Source organism: Podarcis raffonei, chromosome 5 (genome assembly GCF_027172205.1).
Source record: "Podarcis raffonei isolate rPodRaf1 chromosome 5, rPodRaf1.pri, whole genome shotgun sequence".
NCBI lineage: Eukaryota > Metazoa > Chordata > Lepidosauria > Squamata > Lacertidae > Podarcis > Podarcis raffonei.
Window position 1 is genome coordinate 14768 of NC_070606.1, and position 25692 is coordinate 40459.

At 47.6% G+C, this 25692-nt stretch overlaps 1 protein-coding gene across 1 annotated transcript in view; it reads right to left on the reverse strand.

The window, feature by feature from the left end:
• Positions 1-19690: 19690 nt before the first annotated feature.
• Positions 19691-25692, reverse strand: part of LOC128413490 (uncharacterized) — a 73631-nt gene continuing 67629 nt past the window's right edge. The window contains exon 12 of the mRNA XM_053387490.1: positions 19691-19910. Coding sequence (XP_053243465.1) covers positions 19752-19910 — 159 coding nt within the window. The 3' untranslated portion in view covers positions 19691-19751. The remainder of the gene's footprint in view (positions 19911-25692) is intronic.

Here is a 25692-nt window from a genome sequence, read left to right on the forward strand (position 1 = left end):
GGAAGGTATATTTAAATACCTTTTTCATTTCATTATAGATCATCTCCCAGAAAGCCTTAATCTTTGGGCACGTCCACCAAAGGTGAAAGAATGTACCTTCATTTTCTTTACATTTCCAACATTTGTTATCGGGCAAATGATATATTTTTGCAAGCTTGACTGGTGTCATGTACCACCTGTATATCATTTTCATAATATTCTCTCTTAAGGCATTACATGCCGTAAATTTCCCAGTCAGCAAACATAATGTTGTGACCAATATCTTGTGCCCATTTGATCATAGCAGATTTAACCGTTTCATCCTGCGTATTCCATTTTAACAGCAAGTTATACATTCTTGAAAGTATCTTAGTTTTGGGATCTAACAGTTCTGTTTCCAATTTTGATTTTTCCACCTGGAAGCCAATTTTTTAATCCAAATTATAGGCCTCTCTTATTTGATAATAATGAAGCCAGTCTCGCACTTTATCTTTTAATTTCTCAAAACTCTGCAATTTCAATTTGTCTCCTTCTTGTTCCAATATTTCCCAATATTTCGGCCATTTGTTGTTGTTTTTAAAGATATTTATTGAAATTTTCAAAAAATAAAGAAAAAACAAAAAAATAAAAATAAAAATAAAAATAAAAAACACACGTATTGTTACATTCCTTTCTTTCAATAACATATTTCCTTGACTTCCCCACACCTCCCCTTCTTGTATTCCAATTCAATTTTTAGTTCAGCAAGTTCTTATCCCCAAATTTTACCTTATTATATTTAAATACTTTTGGTTAACCAATTTTAACATAAACCTCAGTCTTTATGCATCAGTACTTATTCTTAATATCTTTTTCTAAGATCGACCCCAATTCCCTTTCACGAGTTCCCCATTTTAATATAAGTAACAAAACAAAGTATATAAAAACAAAGTATAATTGTACAGCCTTTGGATACCCAAAACCCCACTCCCCACCTTTCCCGGTTTCAAGCTCCAACAAATGTCCATCAGTCTATCTGCTGTCAGCCTGGTGATCTCACATCCGAGGCTCTTAAGTCTCTCTCATTTCCTCTCTGCCGGTTTTTTTGGTAGTCCTTTATATTAAACACTAAATCTCAGAGAAGCTCTGTCCCAATAAGGTCCATGTTTCTTCCAGCCAGACCTCCATATTTAAAATTGTAGTCCAAATCTTGTTTCTTACTTCTTTTAAGTCCAAATGTCCCAGAAACTCCAGCTTCCACTTTAGTCAGGTTTGTAATCCATAAGTCTTCAGATCTCCACATGAGGAGATCTCTCCATTCCTCATTCTTCCATTCAAACCAGATTTTCATAATCTCATTCTTCTTTTCCTTTATATCCATCTTAGCAGGCCTCTGGCTCTCCTTAATCATCTGCGGCATTATAGCTCCTCCTTCCTTTCCCTCTAAATTATCATGTATCTCTTTCCCCACTTTCTCAAATTTATCGGATTTCTTTTCTTGTTCAGCTGCAAAATTTTTTAGCTTAGATACAAAATCTTTTTGTTCTGATACAAAGACTTGAGTCAAGTCCCTTCCAGTTTCAGCAAGATTATTTACTGTTTCATTCAATGTTGTAACATTTATAGCCAAAACATTGCTTTGTTCTTGGAATTTTCCCAGAAGAAGAAAGGTCTTTTCCAGTTCAATCAGTATTTTTCCACTTACAGCCATTCTTGTAATGTCCCAGAGCCCCCTCTAGAGGAGTTCTGGTTACTTAGTATTCCTTCCAGTTCCAATCCAAAAGTCAATATAACTTTTTCTCTTTATTTTCAACAATTTATTACCTGAATGTAACAAATATAACCAGCCGAGGCAACAGAAACAAAGTTCTCTTTTTCCCCCAGCTTTGACAGCTAGTTTGACAGCTGTCAAAATCTTCTATGTCTCTTCAACAGGCTCTCTCACGAATCACTCCCGGGTCCTGGGGGGGGGGTGGCAGTTCCACTCTCAAAATTAGCTCTTATCCTCCAGCAAAGTCACTTATACTGCCAAAACGTGAAATTAATTACTTTTATCCTCTCAAGAAGAAGGTGTTCTCTCAACCTTAGTTATCTAGTCCTTGCTTTAAAATGTTTACAAGACGGGGAGACGGACTTCCTCTTTGCGCCTTCCCCGCTCGTGCCAAATCCAAAAAAGAAATTTTAAGTCCAATTTCTGTATTACTCACGGGTTGTTACTTTTAGTCCAAATGTTCAAAGGAAGAAGTCAGCACTCTCCGACCATGGCATGCGACTTCACTCCGTAGGGGAAGCAGTCGACTCACAGCACCTTCGTGGGTCGGGGGGCGCAAATGGTGCCCGCCGAGTCACCAGGTCCACAGGCTTCAGCACCTGTGGTTTCTGAGGGTCCCCGCGTCGCCGCCGCGGCAGGACCCGTCCCCTACTGAGCAGATTCCCTCCGGAGCTCGGAGGGAATCCGCCATTAGCCGTTCGCGCTAACCCGGAAGTCCAATTTGGCCTCCATATTGAGCTTTTTCTGAGCCTTCGCTTCCATTGGTGACAACCACCTTGGGGTTTTATTTTCCAGTAAATCTTTGTAACTTATCCAGACATTGAACAATGCTTTCCTGACAATATGGATTTTAAATGCTTTATGTGCTTTAACCTTGTCATACCACAAATATGCATGCCATCCAAAAACGTTAAAACCTTCTAGGTCCAAAATGTCTGTGTTCTCAAGAAGCAGCCAGTCTTTCAACCAGCAGAATGCTGCTGATTCATAGTAAAGTTTAAGGTCTGGCAGGGCAAATCCGCCTCTTTCCTTTGCGTCAGTTAATATTTTAAATTTTATTCTAGGCTTCTTGCCCTGCCAGACAAATTTAAAAATGTCTTTCTGCCACTTCTTGAAACAGTCCATCTTGTCCAAAATTTGCAATGACTGAAACAGAAATAACATTTTTGGCAATACATTCATCTTTATAGCTGCAATTCGACCCAACAAGGAAAGCTTCAAATTTGACCATATTTCCAAATCTTTTTTCACTTCTATCCAACATTTCTCATAGTTATCTTTAAATAAATTTAAATTCTTAGCAGTCATATTAACCCCCAAATATTTTACTTTCTTAACTAATGTTAAACCTGTCTCCTTCTGAAACCTCTCTTTCTCAATTGGTGTAAATTTTTTCTCAAGCACTTTAGTTTTTGACTTGTTCGGCTTAAATCCTGCCACATGACCAAATTCTTGAATCAATTCTAATACTCTTTTCGTACTAGATTCTGGCTCCTGTAACGTCAAAACTAGGTCATCTGCAAAAGCTTTCAATTTGTATTGTTTAGCTCCGACCTGAATACCTTCAATCAGACGGTCCCTTCTAATCATATTCAGCAAAACCTCCAGAACCGAAATAAAAAGCAATGGGGAAATTAGGCAGCCTTGTCGTGTCCCTTTCTCTATATTAAATTCCTGTGTCATCACATTATTGACTATTAACTTAGCCTTTTGTTCTGAGTAAATTGCACTTATACCATTTTCAAACCCTTGGCCCACCCCCATTCCCTGAATATTTTTCTTCATAAAATTCCAAGAAATATTATCAAAGGCTTTTTCCGCATCTATAAAAATTAAAACTGCTTTGGTATTGATGTTCACTTGCAGCTTCTCCAAAATGTTAATTATGTTCCTCGTATTGTCAGACAGATGTCGACCTGGGAGAAAGCCGGCTTAATCTTTATGTATCTCTTCAACTAATACCTTTTTTAATCTGTTAGCCAAGATATCAGCAAAAATTTTGTAATCCACATTAAGCAGGGATATGGGGCGGTAGTTCTTGAGTTGTGTCTTTTCAGACTCAGTTTTCGGTATAAGTGTAATGTAAGCTTCCTTCCACAACTCTGGCGCCTTTTCCCCCTCCAAAATTTCATTACAGACCTCCTTTAGTGGCTGAATTAACCACTCTTTCAAAGATCTATAGTATTTGGAGGTTAGACCATCCGGCCCTGGAGATTTACCCAACTGCATGTTCTGAATGGCACCTTCTACCTCCTGTTCTGTAATTTTGTAGTTCAACATTATCTTATTTTCTTGAGAGATTTTTTATAATCCATTTGTTCTTAAAAATTGGCCTAAATCAGTCTCTTTCTGTGGCCCTTGTGTGTATAGTTGTTTAAAATATCTCTGGAAGCACTTTATAATCCCCAATGGATTAGGTCATCGAGTCTTTGACAGCAGAAGAGGCAGAGGCAGCAGCGCAGGTCATCGAGGCTTTGACCGCCAGAAGGGGCAGAGTCAGCAGCGTAGATCGTTCAGGCTTTGACAGCCAGAAGGGGCAGAGGCAGCAGCATAGGTCGTCGCGGCTTTGACAGCCAGAAGAGGCGGAGGCAGCAGCGCAGGTCATCGAGGCTTTGAGAGCCAGAAGGGGCAGAGGCAGCAGCGCAGGTCGTCAAGGCTTTGACAGCCAGAAGGGACAGCAGCGGCAGCGCAGGTCGTCAAGTCTTTGACAGCCAGAAAAGCCAGAACCAGAGGCAGCAGCACAGGTCATCGAGGCTTTGACAACCAGAAGGGCCAGCAGCAGCAGCACAGGTCGTCGAGGCTTTGACAGCCAGAAGGGGCAGCAGCAACAGCGCAGGTCGTCAAGGCTTTGACAGCCAGAAGGGGCAGCGGCAGCAGCGCAGGTCGTCGAGGCTTTGACAGCCAGAAGGGGCAGCGGCAGCAGCGCAGGTCGTCAAGGCTTTGACAGCCAGAAGAGGCAGAAGCAGCAGCACAGGTCGTCGAGGCTTTGACAACCAGAAGGGCCAGCGGCAGCAGCACAGGTCGTCGAGGCTTTGACAGCCAGAAGGGGCAACGGCAGCAGCGCAGGTCATCGAGGCTTTTACAGCCAGAAGAGGCAGAGGCAGCAGCGCAGGTCGTCGAGGCTTTGACAGCCAGAAGAGGTGGAGGCAGCAGCGCAGGTCGTCGAGGCTTTGACAGCCAGAAAAGCCAGAGCCAAAGGCAGCACCGCAGGTCACCGAGGCTTTGACAACCAGAAGGGCCAGCGGCAGCAGCGCAGGTCATCGAGGCTTTTACAGCCAGAAGAGGCAGAGGCAGCAGCGCAGGTCGTCGAGGCTTTGACAGCCAGAAGAGGCGGAGGCAGCAGCGCAGGTCGTCGAGGCTTTGACAGCCAGAAAAGCCAAAGCCAGAGGCAGCAGCACAGATCGTCAAGGATTTGACAACCAGAAGGGGCTGCGGCAGCAGTGCAGGTCATCGAGGCTTTGACAGCCAAAAGAGGCAGAAGCAGCAGCACAGGTCATCGAGGCTTTGACAGTCAGAAGGGGCAGCGGCAGCAGCGCAGGTCGTCAAGGCTTTGACAGCCAGAAGGGGCAGCGGCGGCAGCGCAGGTCGTCAAGTCTTTGACAGCCAGAAGAGGCAGAAGCAGCAGCACAGGTCGTCGAGGCTTTGATAGCCAGAAAAGGAAGAGGCAGCAGCGCAGGTTGTTTAGGCTTTGACAGCCAGAAAAGCCAGAGGCAGCAGCGCAGGTCATCGAGGCTTTGACAGCCAGAAGAGGCGGAGGCAGCAGCGCAGGTCATCGAGGCTTTGACATCCAGAAGAGGCACAGGCAGCAGCGCAGGTCATCGAGGCTTTGACAGCCAGAAGAGGCGTATATTACACTTATACCGAAAACAGAGACTGAAAAGACCCAGCTTAAGAACTACCGCCCTATATCGTTACTTAATGTGGATTACAAAATTTTTGCTGATATTCTGGCCAAGAGATTGAAAAAAGTATTGATGGAAGAGATTCATAGAGACCAAGCGGGCTTTCTCCCGGGAAGACATTTGTCTGATAATCTGAGGAACATAATTGATATTTTGGAAAAATTAGAAGTGAATATAAACACTAATGCAGTTCTGATATTTGTGGACGCGGAGAAAGCCTTTGACAATATCTCTTGGAGTGTTATGAAAAAGAACCTACAGGGGATGGGGGTAGGCCAAGGTTTTGAAAATGGTATAGGTGCAATATATTCTGAACAAAAGGCTAAATTAATAGTAAATAATGTGGTGACGGAAGAATTTAAGATAGAAAAAGGGACACGACAGGGGTGCCCAATCTCCCCATTGCTTTTTATATTGGTCCTGGAGGTTCTGCTGAATATGATTAGAAGGGACCGGTTGGTTAAAGGTATACAGGTCGGAGCCAAACAGTACAAATTGAGAGCATTTGCAGATGATTTAGTATTAACGTTACAGGAGCCAGAATCTAGTACTAAAAGGGTTTTAGAACTAATTCAAGAATTTGGTCAAATGGCAGGATTTAAATTGAACAAGTCAAAAACTAAGGTTTTAGAGAAAAATTTAACACTGACTGAAAGAGAGAGGTTCCAGAATGAGACAGGTTTGACTGTGGTTAAGAAAGTGAAATACTTGGGGATTAATATGACAGCAAAAAATGCGAACGTATTTAAAGATAATTATGAAAAATGTTGGACGGAAGTGAAAAAAGAAATTTGGTCAAATTTGAAGCTTTCCTTGTTGGGTTGAATTGCAGCTATAAAGATGAATGTATTGCCTAGAATGCTGTTTTTGTTTCAAACACTGCAAATCGTGGACAAGAAAATGATATACAGGTGGTACATGAGACCAGTCAAGCTTGCAAAAATATATCATTTGCCCGATAACAAATGTTGGAAATGTAAAGAAAATGAAGGTACATTCTTTCACCTTTGGTGGACGTGCCCAAAGATTAAGGCTTTCTGGGAAATGATTTATAATGAAATGAAAAAGGTATTTAAATATACCTTCCTGAAGAAACCAGAGGCCTTTCTCCTGGGCATAGTCGGCCAATTGGTGCCAAAGAAGGACAGAACTTTCTTCATGTATGCAACAACAGCAGCAAGAATACTTATTGCAAAGTATTGGAAGACACAAGATTTACCCACTTTGGAAGAATGGCAGATGAAGATGATGGACTATATGGGACTGGCAGAAATGACTGGCAGAATCCGGGACCAGGGAGAAGAGGCGGTGGAAGAAGATTGGAAGAAATTTAAAGACTATTTACAGAAATATTGCAAAATTAATGAATGTTAGAATGATGTTGGATAGAAATTAAGTGGTTTCCAGCTGTAATGCTTTAAGAATATGGAAGAAGGGTATAATTAGGTAAAAAAAAAAAAAACTAAAATGGTGTTGGATTGGAAATAAGTGGTATTGGCAACAAAGTTAATAAGAATATGCAAAAATGAATTGATAATGTATGAAAATACTGAGTTATAAAATGTTAAGTTATAGAGATAAGATAAATGAAAGAGGGTAAGGATTTGCTGATTTGATTATTTAAATGGGAATACAAGAAGGGGAGGTGTGAGGAAGTCAAAGAAACAAGCAAATGAGTTTTATGTTATGAAAAATAATTGTTTTTAATTTTTCTTGTTGTTTCTGTATGTTTTATTTATCTTTTTATTTTTAATTTTTTCTCTTTTATTATTATGTGTTTTTGTATATTTGTCTTTGTAAAATCTTAATAAATATTTCTTAAAAAAAAAAAGGAAGAGGCAGCAGCGCAGATCGTCGAGGCTTTGACAGCCAGAAGGGGCAGCGGAAGCAACACAGGTCATCGAGGCTTTCATAGCCAGAAGAGGCAGAGGCAGCAGCACAGGTCATCGAGGCTTTGACAGCCAGAAGGGGTAGCGGCAGCAGCGCAGGTCGTAGTGGCTTTGACAGCGAGAAGAGGCGGAGGCAGCAGCACAGGTCGTTGAGGCTTTGACAGCCAGAAGAGGCACAGGCAGCAGCGCAGGTCATCGAGGCTTTGACAGCCAGAAGAGGCAGAGGCAGCAGCGCAGATCGTTCAGGCTTTGACAGCCAGAAGGGGCAGCGGCAGTAGCATAGGTCGTCACGGCTTTGAAAGCCAGAAGAGGCAGAGACAGCAGCGCAGATCGTCAAGGCTTTGACAACCAGAAGGGGCTGCGGCAGCAACGCAGGCCATCGAGGCTTTGACAGCCAGAAAAGGAAGAGGCAGCAGCGCAGGTCATCGAGGCTTTGACAGCCAGAAGAGGCGGAGGCAGCAGCGCAGGTCATCGAGGCTTTGACAACTAGAAGGGGCTGCGGCAGCAACGCAGGTCATTGAAGCTTTGACAGCTAGAAAAGGAAGAGGCAGCAGCACAGGTCGTCGAGGCTTTGACAGCCAGACGGGGCAGCAGCAGCAGCGCTGGTCATCGTGGCTTTGACAGCCAGAAGAGGCGGAGGCAGCAGCGCTGGTCATCGAGGCTTTGACCGCCAGAAGGGGCAGCGGCGGCAGGGCAGGTCGTCAAGTCTTTGACAGCCAGAAAAGCCAGAGGCAGCAGCGCAGGTAATCGAGGCTTTGACAGCCATAAAAGGCGGAGGCAGCAGCGCAGGTCATCGAGGCTTTGACATCCAGAAGAGGCACAGTCAGCAGCGCAGGTCGTCGAGTCTTTGACAGCCAGAAGAGGCAGAGGCAGCAGCATAGATCGTCGAGGCTTTGACAGCCAGGAGGGGCTGCGGCAGCAGCACAGGTCATCGAGGCTTTGACAGCCAGAAAAGGAAGAGGCAGCAGCATAGGTCATCGAGGCTTTGACAGCCAGAAAAGGAAGAGGCAGCAGCACAGGTCGTCGAGGCTTTGACAGCCAGACGGGGCAGCAGCAGCAGCGCTGGTCATCGTGGCTTTGACCGCCAGAAGGGGCAGTGGCAGCAGCGCAGGTCATCGAGTCTTTGACAGCCATAAGAGGCGGAGGCAGCAGCGCAGGTCATTGAGGCTTTCACAGGGAGAAGAGGCGGAGGCAGCAGCGCAGGTAATCGAGGCTTTGACATCCAGAAGAGGCACAGTCAGCAGTGCAGGTCGTCGAGTCTTTGACAGACAGAAGAGGCAGAGGCAGCAGCATAGGTCGTCGAGGCTTTGACAGCCAGAAGGGGCTGTGGCAGCAGCACAGGACATCGAGGCTTTGACAGCCAGAAAAGGAAGAGGCAGCAGCACAGGTCGTCGAGGCTTTGACAGCCAGACGGGGCAGCAGCAGCAGCGCAGGTCGTCGAGGCTTTGACAGCCAGAAAAGCCAGAGGTAGCAGCACAGGACATCGAGGCTTTGACAGCCATAAAAGGCGGAGGCAGCAGCGCAGGTCATCGAGGCTTTGACATCCAGAAGAGGCACAGTCAGCAGCGCAGGTCGTCGAGTCATTGACAGCCAGAAGAGGCAGCGGCAGCAGCGCAGTTTGTCAAGGCTTTGACAGCCAGAAGAGGCGGAGGCAGCAGCGCAGGTCATCGAGGCTTTGACAGCCAGAAGGGGCTGCGGCAGCAGCACAGGTCATCAAGGCTTTGATAGCCAGAAGAGCCAGAGGCAGCAACGCAGATTGTCGAGGCTTTGACAGCCAGAAGTGGCAGCGGCAGCAGCGCAGGTCGTCGTGGCTTTGACAGCCAGAAGAGGCAGAGGCAGCAGCGCAGGTCATCGAGGCTTTGACAGCCATAAGAGGCGGAGGCAGTAACGCAGGTCATCGAGGCTTTGACAGCCAGAAGGGGCAGCGGCTGCAGCGCAGGTCATCGAGTCTTTGACAGCCAGAAGAGGCAGTGGCAGCAGCACAGGTCATTGAGGCTTTGACAGCCAGAAATGGAAGAGGCAGCAGCACAGGTCGTCGAGACTTTGACAGCCAGACCGGGCAGCAGCAGCAGCGCAGGTCATCGTGGCTTTGACAGCCAGAAGGGGATGCGGAAGCAGCGCAGGTCATCAAGGCTTTGACAGCCAGAAGGGGCAGCGGCAGCAGCGCAGGTCGTCGAGTCTTTGACAGCCATAAGAGGCGGAGGCAGCAGCGCAGGTCATCGAGGCTTTGACAGCCAGAAGAGGCAGAGGGAGCAGCATAGGTCATCGAGGCTTTGACAGCCAGAAGGGGCAGTGGCAGCAGCACAGGTCATTGAAGCTTTGACAGCCAGAAATGGAAGAGGCAGCAGCACAGGTCGTCGAGACTTTGACAGCCATAAAAGGCGGAGGCAGCAGCGCAGGTCATCGAGGCTTTGACAGCCAGAAGAGGCAGCGGCGGCAGCACAGGTCGTCGAGTCTTTGACAGCCAGAAGAGGCAGAGGCAGCAGCGCAGGTCGTCGAGGCTTTGACAGCCAGAAAAGCCAGAGGCAGCAGCGCAGGTAATCGAGGCTTTGACAGCCATAAAAGGCGGAGGCAGCAGCGCAGGTCATCGAGGCTTTGACATCCAGAAGAGGCACAGTCAGCAGTGCAGGTCGTCGAGGCTTTGACAGCCAGAAGGGGCTGTGGCAGCAGCACAGGACATCGAGGCTTTGACAGCCAGAAAAGGAAGAGGCAGCAGCACAGGTCGTCGAGGCTTTGACAGCCAGACGGGGCAGCAGCAGCAGCGCTGGTCATCGTGGCTTTGACCGCCAGAAGGGGCAGTGGCGGCAGCGCAGGTCGTCAAGTCTTTGACAGCCAGAAAAGGAAGAGGCAGCAGCGCAGGTCGTCGAGGCTTTGACAGCCAGAAAAGCCAGAGGCAGCAGCGCAGGTAATCGAGGCTTTGACAGCCATAAAAGGCGGAGGCAGCAGCGCAGGTCATCGAGGCTTTGACATCCAGAAGAGGCACAGTCAGCAGCGCAGGTCGTCGAGTCATTGACAGCCAGAAGAGGCAGCGGCAGCAGCGCAGTTTGTCAAGGCTTTGACAGCCAGAAGAGGCGGAGGCAGCAGCGCAGGTCATCGAGGCTTTGACAGCCAGAAGGGGCTGCGGCAGCAGCATAGGTCGTCGAGTCTTTGACAGCAAGAAGGGGCTGCGGCAGCAGCACAGGTCATAAAGGCTTTGATAGCCAGAAGAGCCAGAGGCAGCAACGCAGATTGTCGAGGCTTTGACAGCCAGAAGGGGCAGCGGCAGCAGCGCAGGTCGTCGTGGCTTTGACAGCGAGAAGAGGTGGAGGCTGCAGCACAGGTCATCAAGGCTTTGACAGCCAGAAGGGGCAGCGGCAGCAGCGCAGGTCGTCGAGGCCTTGACAGCCATAAGAGGCGGAGGCAGCAGCGCAGGTCATCGAGGCTTTGACAGCCATAAGATGCGGAGGCAGTAACGCAGGTCATCAAGGCTTTGACAGCCAGAAGGGGCAGCGGCTGCAGCGCAGGTCATCGAGTCTTTGACAGCCAGAAGAGGCAGAGGGAGCAGCATACGTCATCGAGGCTTTGACAGCCAGAAGGGGCACTGGCAGCAGCACAGGTCATTGAGGCTTTGACAGCCAGAAATGGAAGAGGCAGCAGCACAGGTCGTCGAGACTTTGACAGCCAGAAGAGGCGGAGGCAGCAGCCCTGGTCATCGAGGCTTTGACCGCCAGAAGGGGCTGCGGAAGCAGCGCAGGTCATCAAGGCTTTGACAGCCAGAAGGGGCAGCGGCAGCAGCGCAGGTCGTCAGGTCTTTGACAGCCATAAGAGGCGGAGGCAGCAGCGCAGGTCATCGAGGCAGCGGCAGCAGCGCAGGTCGTCGTGGCTTTGACAGCCAGAAGAGGCGGAGGCAGCAGCCCTGGTCATCGAGGCTTTGACCGCCAGAAGGGGCTGCGGAAGCAGCGCAGGTCATCAAGGCTTTGACAGCCAGAAGGGGCAGCGGCAGCAGCGCAGGTCATCGAGTCTTTGACAGCCATAAGAGGCAGAGGCAGCAGCGCAGGTCATTGAGGCTTTCACAGGGAGAAGAGGCGGAGGCAGCAGCACAGGTCATCAAGGCTTTGACAGCCAGAAGGGGCAGCGGCAGCAGCGCAGGTCGTCGAGTCTTTGACAGCCAGAAGAGGCAGAGGCAGCAGCACAGGTCGTCGAGGCTTTGACAGCCATAAGAGGAGGAGGCAGCAGCGCAGGTCATTGACGCTTTGACAGCCAGAAGAGGCGGAGGCAGCAGCGCAGGTCATCAAGGCTTTGACAACCAGAAGGGGCAGCGGCTGCAGCGCAGGTCATCGAGTCTTTGACAGCCAGAAGAGGCAGAGGCAGCAGCATAGGTCATCGAGGCTTTGACAGCCAGAAGGGGCAGTGGCAGCAGCACAGGTCATTGAGGCTTTGACAGCCAGAAGGGGCAGTGGCAGCAGCACAGGTCGTCGAGGCTTTGACAGCCAGACGGGGCAGCAGCAGCGCTGGTCATCGTGGCTTTGACAGCCAGAAGAGGCGGAGGCAGCAGCGCTGGTCATCGAGGCTTTGACCGCCAGAAGGGGCTGCGGAAGCAGAGCAGGTCATCAAGGCTTTGACAGCCAGAAGGGGCAGCGGCAGCAGTGCCGGTCGTCGAGTCTTTGACAGCCAGAAGAGGCGGAGGCAGCAGTGCAGGTCATCGAGGCTTTGACAGCCAAAAGAGGCAGAGGCAGCAGCACAGATCGCCGAGGCTTTGACAGCCAGAAGGGGCAGCGGCAGCAGCACAGGTCATTGAGGCTTTGACAGCCAGAAGAGGCAGAGGCAGCAGCGCAGATCGTCAATGCTTTGACAGCCAGACAAGGCAGCGGCAGCAGCGCAGGTCGTCGTGGCTTTGACAGCCAGAAGGGGAAGTGGCAGCAGCACAGATCGTCGAGGCTTTGACAGCTAGAAGAGACGGAGGCAGCAGCGCAGGTCATCGAGGCTTTGACCGCCAGAAGAGGCAGAGTAAGCAGCGTAGATCGTTCAGGCTTTGACAGCAAGAAGGGGCAGCGGCGGCAGCATAGGTCGTAGCGGCTTTGAAACCCAAAAGAGGCAGAGGCAGCAGCACAGGTCTTCGAGGCTTTGACAGCCAGAAGTGGCAGCGCCGGCAGCGCAGGTCGTCAAGACTTTGACAGCCAGAAGTGGCAGCGGCTGCAGCGCAGGTCATCGAGTCTTTGACAGCCAGAAGAGGCAGAGGGAGCAGCATAGGTCATCGAGGCTTTGACAGCCAGAAGGGGCAGTGGCAGCAGCACAGGTCATTGAGGCTTTGACAGCCAGAAATGGAAGAGGCAGCAGCACAGGTCGTCGAGACTTTGACAGCCAGACCGGGCAGCAGCAGCAGCGCAGGTCATCGTGGCTTTGACAGCCAGAAGAGGCGGAGGCAGCTGCACAGGTCGTCGAGGCTTTCACAGCCAGAAGGGGCCGTGGCAGCAGCACAGGTCATTAAGGCTTTGACAGCCAGAAAAGGAAGAGGCAGTAGCGCAGGTTGTCGTGGCTTTGACAGCGAGAATAGGCGGAGGCAGCAGCACAGGTCATCAAGGCGTTGACAGCCAGAAGAGGCAGAGGCAGCAACGCAGATTGTCGAGGCCTTGACAGCTAGACGGGGCAGCGGCAGCAGTGCAGGTCGTCGTGGCTTTGACAGCCAGAAGAGGCGGAGGCAGCAATGCAGGTCATCGAGGCTTTGACAGCCAGAAGAGGCAGCGGCAGCAGCGCAGTTTGTCAAGTCTTTGACAGCCAGAAGAGGCAGAGGCAGCAGCACAGGTTGTCGAGGCTTTGACAGCGTGAAGGGGCTGCGGCAGCCGCACAGGTCATCGATGCTTTGACAGCCAGAAGAGGCAGAGGCCGCAACGCAGATTGTCGAGGCTTTGACAGCCAGACGAGGCAGCGGCGGCAGCGCAGGTCGTCAAGTCTTTGACAGCCAGAAGAGGCAGACGCAGCAGCACAGGTCGTCGAGGCTTTGACAGCCAGAAAAGCCAGAGGCAGCAGCGCAGGTCATCGAGGCTTTGACAGCCAGAAGAGGCGGAGGCAGCAGCGCAGGTCATCGAGGCTTTGACATCCAGAAGAGGCACAGTCAGCAGCGCAGGTCATCGAGGCTTTGACAGCCAGAAGGCGCAGCGCCAGCAGCACAGGTCGTCGAGTCTTTGACAGCCAGAAGAGGCAAAGGCAGCAGCATAGGTCATCAAGGCTTTGATAGCCAGAAGAGGCAGAGGCAGCAACGCAGATTGTCGAGGCTTTGACAGCCAGAAGGGGCAGCGGCAGCAGCGCAGGTCGTCGTGGCTTTGACTGCAAGAAGACGCGGAGGCAGCAGCGCAGGTCATCAAGGCTTTGACAGCCAGAAGAGGCACAGGCAGCAGCGCAGATCGTCGAGTCTTTGACAGCCAGAAGTGGCAGAAGCAGCAGCACAGGTCGTCGAGGCTTTGACAGCCAGAAGGAGCTGCAGCAGCAGCACAGGTCCTCGAGGCTTTGACAGCCAGAGGAGGCAGAGTCAGCAACCCAGATTGTCGAGGCTTTGAGAGCCAGAAGGGGCAGCGGCAGCAGCACAGGTCGTCGTGGCTTTGACAGCCAGAAGAGGCGGAGGCAGCAGTGCAGGTCATCGAGGCTTTGACAGCCGAAATAGGCAGAGGCAGAAGTACCAGTCGTCGAGTCTTTGACAGCCAGAAGGGGCAGAGGCAGCAGCGTAGATCGTTCAGGCTTCGACAGCCGGACGGGGCAGCGGCAGCAGCGCAGGTCGTCGTGGCTTTGACAGCTAGAAGAGGTGGAGGCAGCAGCACAGGTCATCGAGGCTTTGACCGCCAGAAGAGGCAGAGGCAGCAGCGTAGATCGTTCAGGCTTTGACAGCCAGAAGGGGCAGCGGCTGCAGCATAGGTCGTCGCGGCTTTGACAGCCAGAAGGGGCAGCGGCAGCAGCGCAGGTCGTCGAGGCTTTGACAGCTAGAAGATGCGGATGCAGCAGCGCAGGTCGTCGAGGCTTTGACAGCCAGAAAAGCCAGAGGCAGCAGCACAGGTCGTTGAGGCTTTGACAGCCATAAGAGGCGGAGGCAGCAGCGTAGATCGTTCAGGCTTTGACAGGCAGAAGGGGCAGCGGCAGCAGCACAGGTCGTCGAGCCTTTGACAGCCAGAAGAGGCAGGTGCAGCAGCATAGGTCGTCTCGGCTTTGACAGCCAGAAAGGGCAGCGGCAGCAGCACAGGTCGTCTCACCGTCAGATCCTAAGTGACACCAGATAAAGTCAAGCAACATTTATGGACTCAAGCCTGATATTCACCTGAGAAGGTGGTGCCTTGTTTTGACCCCCAGGCTTGTTGTGACCCATGGAAGGTATAGAGCTGCCGCCCCCCCTTATCAGACAACAAATATCACGTATTTCATAAGCATATAATGTCATGGTTTTACAGTTGGAGTGTGAGCTCAGTTTCTAAAAAGCACCTCTTGAACGGGTTATTTTGTTTTTTGTTTTTTTATAAATATTTATTAAGTTTTCCAATTTTATGCAAATACAAAAAGAAAAAGAAAAAGAAAAATATTGAAAACAAATCAATTTCAATAACAATTTTTTTGAACGGGTTATTTTGGGATTGATTCAGGTTGGCCCCCAAAGCAGCTCACTTCAGTTCAATGGTCTCCAGCAAGAAGCACCCAGCCACGCATGACCCCTCCTGCCCCTTCTCATCCCAAACTGGCCGCAGCAGAAGCTAGACTGGTGCTTCCATTTGGAACTATGGAGTTCTCCGGTGGTTTCTGGTGGGCCTGGACCCCGCATTCCAACCTCTGGGGCCGGGCATGGCCCTCCCAATCTAATTTGCCTCTGCTCTTCACAGTCAGGTACATTTTGGTGGGAAAGGGAAGGAAGGAGTATGAGCTGGTTGGAATCATGCTGAACCAAATGCATCCTAAGCTGGGTCTGAACTGCAGGAGGGTTTGGACCTGGCTCATAAAGAGCATGAGATGAGGCTTGAAACTGGAGAAATCTCTTCAGTTCAAAGACTTAGTGGCCTCAATAAATAAATGAAAAAAGCTTATTTGGACGAGCAAAGGATTATTATTATTATTATTATTATTATTATTATTATTATTATTATGTCTCCCCACCCCGATACATAGTGGAACAAAGAGAAAAAAAGATATATAATAAACCAGCAGACACACATAAATCAATCTTTAAAGCAGGCAAAAATAAATACATATGAACTTATACCAGCTTTAAGGTGTTTCCAATAGTACATATAAAAATGTAATTTTAAGAAAAATCTTAGCCTTCCAAAGGTGAAGACTTGTCCATCCATTAACGGAATACCTGTGTGATTGCTGCCTGCAGTAACTTGCGCGCTAGGTCATGGAAGTGTCTGTATCAGAGTCGGACATCCCCTAAGTTGGAGCAAAGCCACTGTAAGTGCATCTTTTATTATGTATACATTCATCTTCTATCAAAAAAATATTGTCCATATATATTAGACATGATAGCAGTGAATGCAGCTGAAGTTGTACAATTAAATAAAAAATGTGTAAATGCTAAAGAACATTTGACAGTTAAATTGCGAGGAATAAAGAAACCATTAGAAACATTAGAACAGGCATTCCCTTTTTCCAGTTCCTACCTCCAAGTAAAACGCCATGCCGATGGCTCTCTTCTTATTGTTTGGACAGCACATATATTCACGTGCCAATCGGGCAATCCTCTTGTACTGTTCAGTTGAGGAGGTGAACAAGGTCCTGAAACATAAGAGTAAGAGACAAAGGATTCACAAGCCTGAAGCTGGCAGGAAGAACCGCTCAGCGTTCCTGCACAACAACCACCACCACCAGGTTACTGTGGTGCCCCGCAAGACGAACGCCTCGCAAGACGAAAAACCCGCTAGACGAAAGGGTTTTCCGTTTTGGAGGCGCTTCGCAAAACGAATTTCCCTATGGGCTTCCTTCGCAAGACGAAAGCCCATAGGGAAATCTCCAGGACAGCGGGGAAGCGCAGCGCGTCTTCCCCACTGTCCTCGGACCTCCTCCGAAGGCTGGCGGTGGGGCGGAGAGACCTCCTCTCTCCGCCCCACCGGCAGCCTTCAGAAGGCTGCTCCGAAGGCTGGCGGCGGGAGGAGGTCTCTCGGCCCCACCGGTAGCCTTCGGAAGGCTGCTCCGAAGGCTGGCGGTGGGGCGGAGAGACCTTCTCCCCGCGCCAGCCTTCGGATGGCTGTCCTGAAGACTTGCGGTGGGAGGAGGGTTTTCCTTCCCACCGCCAACATTCAGAATGCTGTTCTGAATGTTGACGGTGGGGAGGAAAAACCCTCCTCCCACCGCAAGCCCCGGGAACAGAGGAGAAGCGCTGCGCGCCTTCCCCTCTGTTCCCGTACCTGTCCTGAAGGCTTGCAGTGGGGAGAAAAGCCCTTTTCCGCACCGCCAGCCTGGCAAGTGGTCTCCATAGGAACGCATTAATTGATTTTCAATGCATTCCTATGGGAAACCGTGCTTCGCAAGATGAAAAACTCGCAAGAAGAAAAAACTTGCGGAACAAATTAATTTCGTCTTGCGAGGCACCACTGTACTTGAACGCTGAGCAGAGCCTCCCGCCTGCATTCGCTCCATAAGACGCACACACATTTCCCCTTACTTTTTAGGAGGGGAAAATTGCGTCTTATAGAGTGAACAATATGGTACATTTTCTGAAATAAATAAGAAGTTTATCCCCATTTCCCCAGAAAGCAGGCCTTGCTCTTCATGCCTCACCTGCCAGTCCTTTTCACCTTCTTACCTTGCCAGAAGACGAATGCCTTCGAAAAAGCTTTCTGGACTTGACAGCATATCCCAGCAGCCCAAAACCTCAAATTCGTCAAGGTATTCAACACGCCCAATCAGTTGTTTCAGGGCCTGCACAGCGGTCCTGAGTCAAGTGAAGGAATTAAGAATATTATATTTTAAAAATTTGTATACTGCCCTTCACCCGTAGATCTCCGGGCAGTTCACAACATAAAAATGCAAGTTAAAAAGCACAAAATACAGAATAAATGCACCTGGCAAGCCTCCCTGAGGAGAGCAACCCACTAATGGGGAGCCACCACAGAAAAGGCCCCTTCTTGTGTGGAGGAGGCACGTGAAGAGGGGCTTCCGATGATGAGCGCAAGGTCTGGGTAGGTTCATCTGGGGAGTTTTAGGTCCTTGACATCTTGCAGTCCAACCCCAACCATCACCCCCTGCAGCCTCCCCCATGTTTCCAGCACAAGCGGCAACCTTTCGGCTGTGATGGAGACTTAAGGTTTCATGACACGTGAGTCCACCACACCCAAATCAGCCCATCGTACGGGAGAGTCTCCAACATCCTCTCCCATCCTAGGGTCCTTCAGATGTTTTGGGCTACAACTCCCATCTTCAGTCCAGTTGTGCTGGCTGGGGCTGGTGGGAGTTGTGGTCCAAAGCGACTGAAGAGCACAGGGGTTGGGGAAGCCTGGGTCTCCTAGCTATCTAACCTAAGCAGAACCTCCTTGTCCAAATGAAGCCTATCTCTTGGGGGAGGGCTGAGCCATCACCGCTATGGGTCAGAGAGAGAAGGGAGGGCCCCCCCAGGTCCCTTACGTCAGCGGATCGAGATGCGAAGAGGGCTCCGGGATTAGACTTGTCGCCCTCGAACCTCTTCTTCTCGCCTCATGGACAAAACAGATCCGAGTGCTAAGTGCAAACAGCAGGTGGTGGAACTTGCTCTTCAGGATACCTGCAGCCTCAGGCAACGACAGGATATGACACAGAGCGTTGGTAGCCTGGAGGGACAAGGACAGGAGAACGGCATTCAGCAGAGGTCATCGTCAGATCAAGATCTCAGACGCGACTCAGAGCCCCGGTCCATCTCACTCAGTGTTGTCTACACTGACTAGCAGTGGCTGTCCAGGGTTTCAGGCGAGGGACTCCCCGACATGGAGATGCTGGGGCCCTTCTGCATACAAAGCAGGTGCTCACAGGATGGACCACTTATTAAGATGCACCCCCCTCCCAGCAAGAAGCCCCCAGCCCCATCCAGCTCCCATTCAAAACAATCCAGGAGAGAGAAACTGAGTGGTTTTGTACCGCCATTGGCATTTGAGAAGTGCTGCGTCGCCTGGAAGTGACTTCCGCTTTGGGGTCTTCATCCTGCAGCCTTTTCAGGAGGGGTCTCAGCAGCTTGACGCTGGAATACGGATCGGTGACCAACGACTTCCAGATTGTTGCGGCACTTCTGCAATTTTTCAAAACAGAATTTTTCCTTTTTCCTTTTCTTAAAAAAAGTCAGGCCTTTGATATTTTCTTTATATTGCACATACATTAGCAAAGAAAGAAACCACAACTCGGAGCACAATTTTTTGCAAATACGAAATTCAATATCATCAGAGCTGCCCAAGGTCCCAGCTCACAAAGGACCAACGCTGCTTCGTTGTTAAGTACAAAAGTCTTTATTGAAGTTCAGTTTCACTTCCAGAGCCGCAGCGCGCAGCTCTACGTCTCAACTGTCAGACCGCTGATGCTCCGTCTGAGTCTCCTCCCCCCTGGCACCAATTTAAGATTCTAGCCTTACTCCACCTCTTCCTCAGTTCCTTCCGCCTCTGGTTCCGCCTGGCCGTTGGGGTCTCGCCCTTTCTAGACTCTTCTGACGCTGAGTCCCCTGAGCCTTCCCCCTCCCTCCGGCGGGCTTTAGGAGCTGGCTCCCCATCCGGGTCTCCTGCTGTTCCCCGCGCCTGTACATTTGAACTTGGCGCGCGCGCCCAGCCGGTAACTTTTCTCCTGACCGTTTCACTGCTGCTGCTGTCACTGCTTCCCCCTCTGGGGGGGCTAGCTGCAACTGACCTCCCCTCCGTTGGAGGCGTGGTCAGCCCTGACTCACTCACTCTCCCCGCTGGAGGAGACGCTGGCCCTGACACATGTGACTCTTCCCCCCCACTACGCTCTGGTGGGGAAACTGGTCCCGATCCCCCACTGCTGCTTTGGGGTTCCCCTCTGGCTCCTTGTTTCTGGTGCGTCCCCCCTGGGACCCCCCTTGCCCTGACCATCGGCGCCCCCTTCTGGGAATCTTCTGATTTGCTGGAGAAGCTCATGGAATCTCTCGGGCCACTGTCATACCCCCTACGCTGCCCTCGGATTCTTCCCCTTCGCTCTCCATTTCCTCTCTCCCCAGTGCTCCTGCTCCTGAGTCCCTGACAAATATAAATAAATATAAATTAAGAAACCCCTTAAATCTACCCCTCCCCATTTTCACATCACAAAAACTTACTCATCACACTCCATCGAGCAGTCCAACAGGCTGTCTACGACCGGCTGTAGGCGCTTGGTGGCTAGGCTGACAATAGCCGAAAGCGTCTCTTCCTTAGTGCGGGTGTCGGGGATCTGGTGGAGATGGTTGTAAATCTCCTTCACAACCATAGGCAGCTGGAAGAAGATTAAAGAAGACCAGGATGAGAAAGTGTGGTGAACCTGGAGGACTTCCAGTCAGCGCCGGCGATTAATGGCAGACTTTCCCCCGAGCTCCGGGGGAAGCCTGCTCCGCGGGTTCGGGTCCTGTCGCAACGGCGAAGCGGGGACCCTAAAAAATCACAGGCGCGGAAGCCTGTGAGCGAAGAGATCCGGCGGGCACCTTTTGCGCCCCCCCAAAACCGCAAAGAAGCCTTTTTAAAGGCTTTGGAGCGGCAGCGGGAGAACGGCGCGGTGCTGAGGGTCGCTGACAAAGCCTGCTGAGTGAAGCCGCATTGCCATGATCGGAGAGCGCTGATTTCTTCTCTGAAATTTGGACTTTAAAGCAACTACTCATTAGTAGTAATAACGGGCTTAATTTGAAACAAAATTGGGAAGAAATTTGGTACTGCACGGGAAAGGTACAAAAAGGAAGTCTGCCTCCCCGTTGTGTAAATAACCTGAAGCAAAGAGACTGAAAGCTGTAACTTAAGAGGGAATATTTTTTTGGAACTAGTAATCCATCGTTTGGAAGAGTATTTCCCCCCAACGTTTGACAGGAGCGGAGGGGGGTGGAAATTGAACTTTTTATGCCTGTAAGAAAGGAACGCTTAAAAAGAACGTCCGCTGCTTTGATCTCTGGAGTCGGACTGCCTTGACATGGAAACTGAATGGTGGACTGTCAATACATTGGGACTGTTTACAACAGTAACTTTATGTAAAGATACAGTGTCTTTGAATGGACTTATATATAAAATAGCATTGAAAATAAATTTGAAACTGTGGCTAATTGGAAAAAAGGGGGCTTTTAAGAGATATTGGTTATAAAGTTACAAAGTGAAGCTGGAACTTTTCCCCCTAGTGGAGACTTTGTTGTTACAATAACAATCAAGCCACCAGAGTGAGAGCCAGTGGAAATTTCCTTCTCAAAACAAAGTACAAGAGTAAGACGTGACCTTGGCTCCGAATGAGAGTGTTATGGATAAAGAAAAGGGGAAGTCTGAAGAAAGAAGTTTAAGATCAGGCAGACAATACAAGACTGATTTTTCCCACCAGCGGAGAGCTTCAACATCCGGAGGCACGGGCACAGCTGCTGCCTCTCAAACTAAACCAAAAGTTATGTCAGCAGAAGACGCTTTAGCACAAGCACTTGGCAAGATTAATGTATCTTTGGAATATTTAACGAAGCAGGGAACAGAGACAAGTAAACAAGTTGTGGAAACTAATAAACAAATTCAGGAAACTAATAAACAAGTGGCTGAGATCTCAGCAAAAATTGATCTGAACACGAAAAGTATTGATGAATTGGGAAAGAAGGTAAATTCCAACACAGAGACTATTGTAAGACTTTTGGAGGACTCGGCCACAACTCGAAAGATTGCAGAGGAAGCAAAGGAAATAGCGGTTCTCACCCAAGAGAGGATACCACCGGTCATCAGGAAATTGGAGGATCATGATCTGACTTTGTCTATGATTGAACTGCAGAGAAAAGAGAGGAATTTAAGGATAAGATCGGTTCCGGAAAGTGAGAAAGATAACTTGGTGGACTTCCTGACAAAAGAATTTTTGGACTTTTGGCAACAGGGCCTGGAGAAGGAAGAATTTAAGATAGTGAGTGCATTTAGGCTTGGTACAAGACAAAGGAAGAATAAGGCAAGAGACTGCTTAATAACATTAAGGACAAAGGAAGAAAGGGATAAAATTTTGAATCTGCACTATCAAAAAACCCTGGAGATTGAAAATTCTTACGTGGAGATCTTTAAGGATATTCCGAAGCACATTTTGGACGTAAGAACCTACTACAGAGATCTGGTCGTTTTATTGAAGAAAAACAAAATATTCTTCAGGTGGGAATTTCCACAAGGCCTATCTTTCAAATACAGAGGAAGGAAGATAAGAATAAGAACATTGAGTGATAAAGACAAATTCCTGAGAGACCACGAAGAGGATCTACAGAAGGAGGTGGATTCCGGGCAGGAACTGACATCATTGGGAAAAGGAACACTGGATATATCAGACATATCGAACTTGTCATTTGGTTTGAAACCATCGACAGAGGAAGAACAACTACTTGGAGCAACAGGAATAAGTAAATAGTCTCATCATGGCTCTGCAACTTCTAAGTTGGAATTGTAATGGCTTGAATATGCCTCGAAAGAGGAAAGCTGTTTTTCATATATTGAAGAAAGAACAACTGGATTTGATCTGTTTACAAGAAACACATGTGACGAGGTTACAAAGGAAAATATTGGTGAATAAAAGATTGGGTCAAGAATTTATTTCATCAGACAAAGTTAAAAAAAGAGGAGTTGTGATATATGCAAAGGAAAAATTACTACCGAAATTTGTTTTTAAAGATGAACAAGGAAGATTCCTGGCAATTGAAATTCAAATCCAAGGAGAGAATTTTTTAGCCGTAGGAATTTATGCACCGAACGAGGGGAAATCTGAATTCTTTAAGAAGTTGCATGAGATTTTGTTGGACTATATGGATTATAATCTTATTTTGATGGGAGACATGAATGGAGTAGTATCTACTAATATGGATAAAGCACAAAGACAGGTACTCACTAAGGATGGAAGATTACCAAAAACTTTTTGTGAAATGACTGACAATATGGACTTGATTGATATTTGGAGAACAAAGAATCCTCTTGAGAGAGAGGGAACCTTCTTTTCTGAAGCCAAAATGACATGGACCAGAATCGACCAAATCTGGGTTACTAGAGGAATGGCATCAAAGATAAAGAAAGTGGAAATCTGCCCAAAAACCTGCTCCGACCACAATGCAGTAAGAATGGAGATGAAGCAAATATCAACTGGATCCTTTAGATGGAGGATGAATGACACCTTATTTAGAGAGGAAGAAGTGTACAAAAAGGCCCAAAAAACTTTGAGAGATTATTTTGAAATAAACATGAACACTAATGTGGAAAAAAGAGTAATCTGGGACGCAAGTAAAGCCGTTATGCGAGGATTTCTGATACAACAAAATGCAATAAAAAAGAGAAGCCAAAATGAGAAAAAAGACAAGATTTTGGAGAAGATAAAAGAAGGGGGAAAGAAACTAAGATCAAAACTAAAGTCCAAAGAGATTTTGAGAGAAATCAAATTGTATCAAACACAATATATGGAGCTGATGAATCAAGAAATAGAATGGAAAATTAAACAAATGAGACAAAAGACATTTGAATCAGCAGATAAATGCGGCAAACTATTGGCTTGGCAAATGAAGAAAAGACAAAAATTAAATACGGTTACAAATCTAGAAGTGAAAGGAAAGAATGTATATAAGCCAAATGAGATTAGAAACTGCTTCCAGAGATATTTTAAACAATTATATACACAAGGGCCACAGAAAGAGACAGATATAGACAATTTTCTCAAGACTTACGGATTACAAAAAAATTCTTATGAAAGTAAAATAGGTTTGAACCAGAAAATAACTGAACAGGAAATAGAAGGTGCCATTCAAAATATGCAACTGGGCAAGTCTCCGGGACCGGATGGGCTTACTTCCAGATACTATAAAATGTTAAAGGAGTGGCTATTACAACCTATGAAGGAAGTTTGTAATGAAATTTTGGAGGGGAAAAAGGCACCAGAAACGTGGAAAGAAGCTTATATTACACTTATACCAAAGACTGAGACTGAAAAGAACCAACTTAAGAACTACCGCCCTATTTCGTTACTAAATGTGGATTACAAAATTTTTGCTGATATTCTGGCTAAGAGACTGAAAAAAGTTTTGATGGAGGAGATTCACAGGGACCAAGCGGGCTTTCTCCCGAGAAGGCATATGTCAGATAATGTAAGGAATATAATAGACATTTTGGAAAAGCTAGAAGTGAACATAAATACTAAAGCAGTTTTGATATTTGTGGATGCGGAGAAAGCCTTTGACAATATTTCTTGGAGTTTTATGAAGAAGAATCTTCAGGGGATGGGGGTAGGCCAAGGATTTGAAAATGGTATAGGTGCAATATACTCAGAGCAGAAAGCAAAGTTAATTGTAAACAATATGGTTACGGAAGAGTTTAAGATAGAAAAAGGGACACGTCAGGGGTGCCCAATCTCTCCATTACTTTTTATATCAGTCCTGGAAGTCTTGCTGAATATGATTAGAAAGGACCAGTTGTTTAAGGGAGTACAGGTCGGAGCTAAACAATACAAATTGAGAGCATTTGCAGATGATTTGGTACTTACGTTACAAGAGCCAGAATCTAGTACTAAAAGGGTTTTAGAACTAATTCAAGATTTTGGCCAGGTTGCAGGATTTAAATTGAATAAATCCAAAACTAAGGTATTGGAAAAAAACTTAACACCTATGGAAAGGGAGAAGTTTCAGAATGAGACAGGTTTAACTGTGGTTAAGAAAGTGAAATACTTGGGGAGCAATATGACAACTAAAAATGTGAATTTGTTTAAAGATAATTATGAAAAATGCTGGACAGAGGTAAAAAAAGATTTAGAAATTTGGTCAAAATTGAAGCTTTCCTTGTTGGGTCGAATTGCAGCTATAAAGATGAATGTATTGCCTAGAATGTTATTTTTGTTTCAAACATTGCAAATTGTTGACAAGATGGACTGTTTCAAGAAGTGGCAGAAAGATATTTCAAAATTTGTCTGGCAGGGCAAAAAGCCCAGGATAAAATTTAAGATATTAACTGATGCAAAAGAAAGGGGGGGGGGGATTTGCCCTGCCAGATTTTAAACTTTATTATGAATCAGCGGCTTTTTGCTGGTTGAAAGACTGGCTACTTCTTGAGAATACAGATATCTTGGATCTAGAAGGGTTCAATAATATTTTTGGGTGGCATGCATATTTGTGGTATGACAAGGTCAAAGCTCATAAAGCTTTTAAAAACCATATTGTCAGGAAAGCACTGTATAATGTCTGGATTAGGTATAAAGACCTGCTGGAGAACAAAACTCCCAGGTGGTTGTCCCCAATGGAGGCAAAGGCTGTGAAAAAACTTAATATGGAGTCTAAATGGCCGAAATATTGGGAAATTTTGGAGCAAGAAGGGGATGTAATGAAATTGCAGAGTTATGAGAAATTGAAAGATAAAGTGAGAGATTGGCTCCATTACTACCAAATAATGGAGGTCTTTAAGTCAGACAGGAAAATTGGCTTCCAGGTGGAAAAATCAAAACTGGAGACAGAACTATTAGAATCCAAAACTAAGAATTTGTCAAAAATGTATAACTTGCTGTTGGAATGGAATACACAGGATGAAATAGTTAAATCAGCTATGATCAAGTGGGCACAAGATATTGGTCATAACATTATGTTCAAGGACTGGGAACGGTTGTGGACCACCGGTATGAAATTTACGGCATGTAATGCCTTGAAAGAAAATATTATGAAAATGATTTATAGGTGGTACATGACTCCAGTTAAGCTCGCAAAAATTTACCACTTGTCTGATAATAAGTGTTGGAAATGTAAAGAGACTGAAGGTACATTCTTTCACCTTTGGTGGACTTGCCCAAGGATTAAGGCTTTCTGGGAAATGATTTATAATGAAATGAAAAAGGTATTTAAACATACCTTCTTGAAGAAACCAGAGGCCTTTCTCCTGGGTATGGTCGGCCAATTGGTGCCAAAGAAGGACAGAACTTTTTTTATGTATGCTACAACAGCAGCAAGAATACTCATCGCAAAGTATTGGAAGACACAAGATCTACCCACCTTGGAAGAATGGCAGATGAAAGTGATAGACTATATGGGACTGGCAGAAATGACCGGCAGAATCCG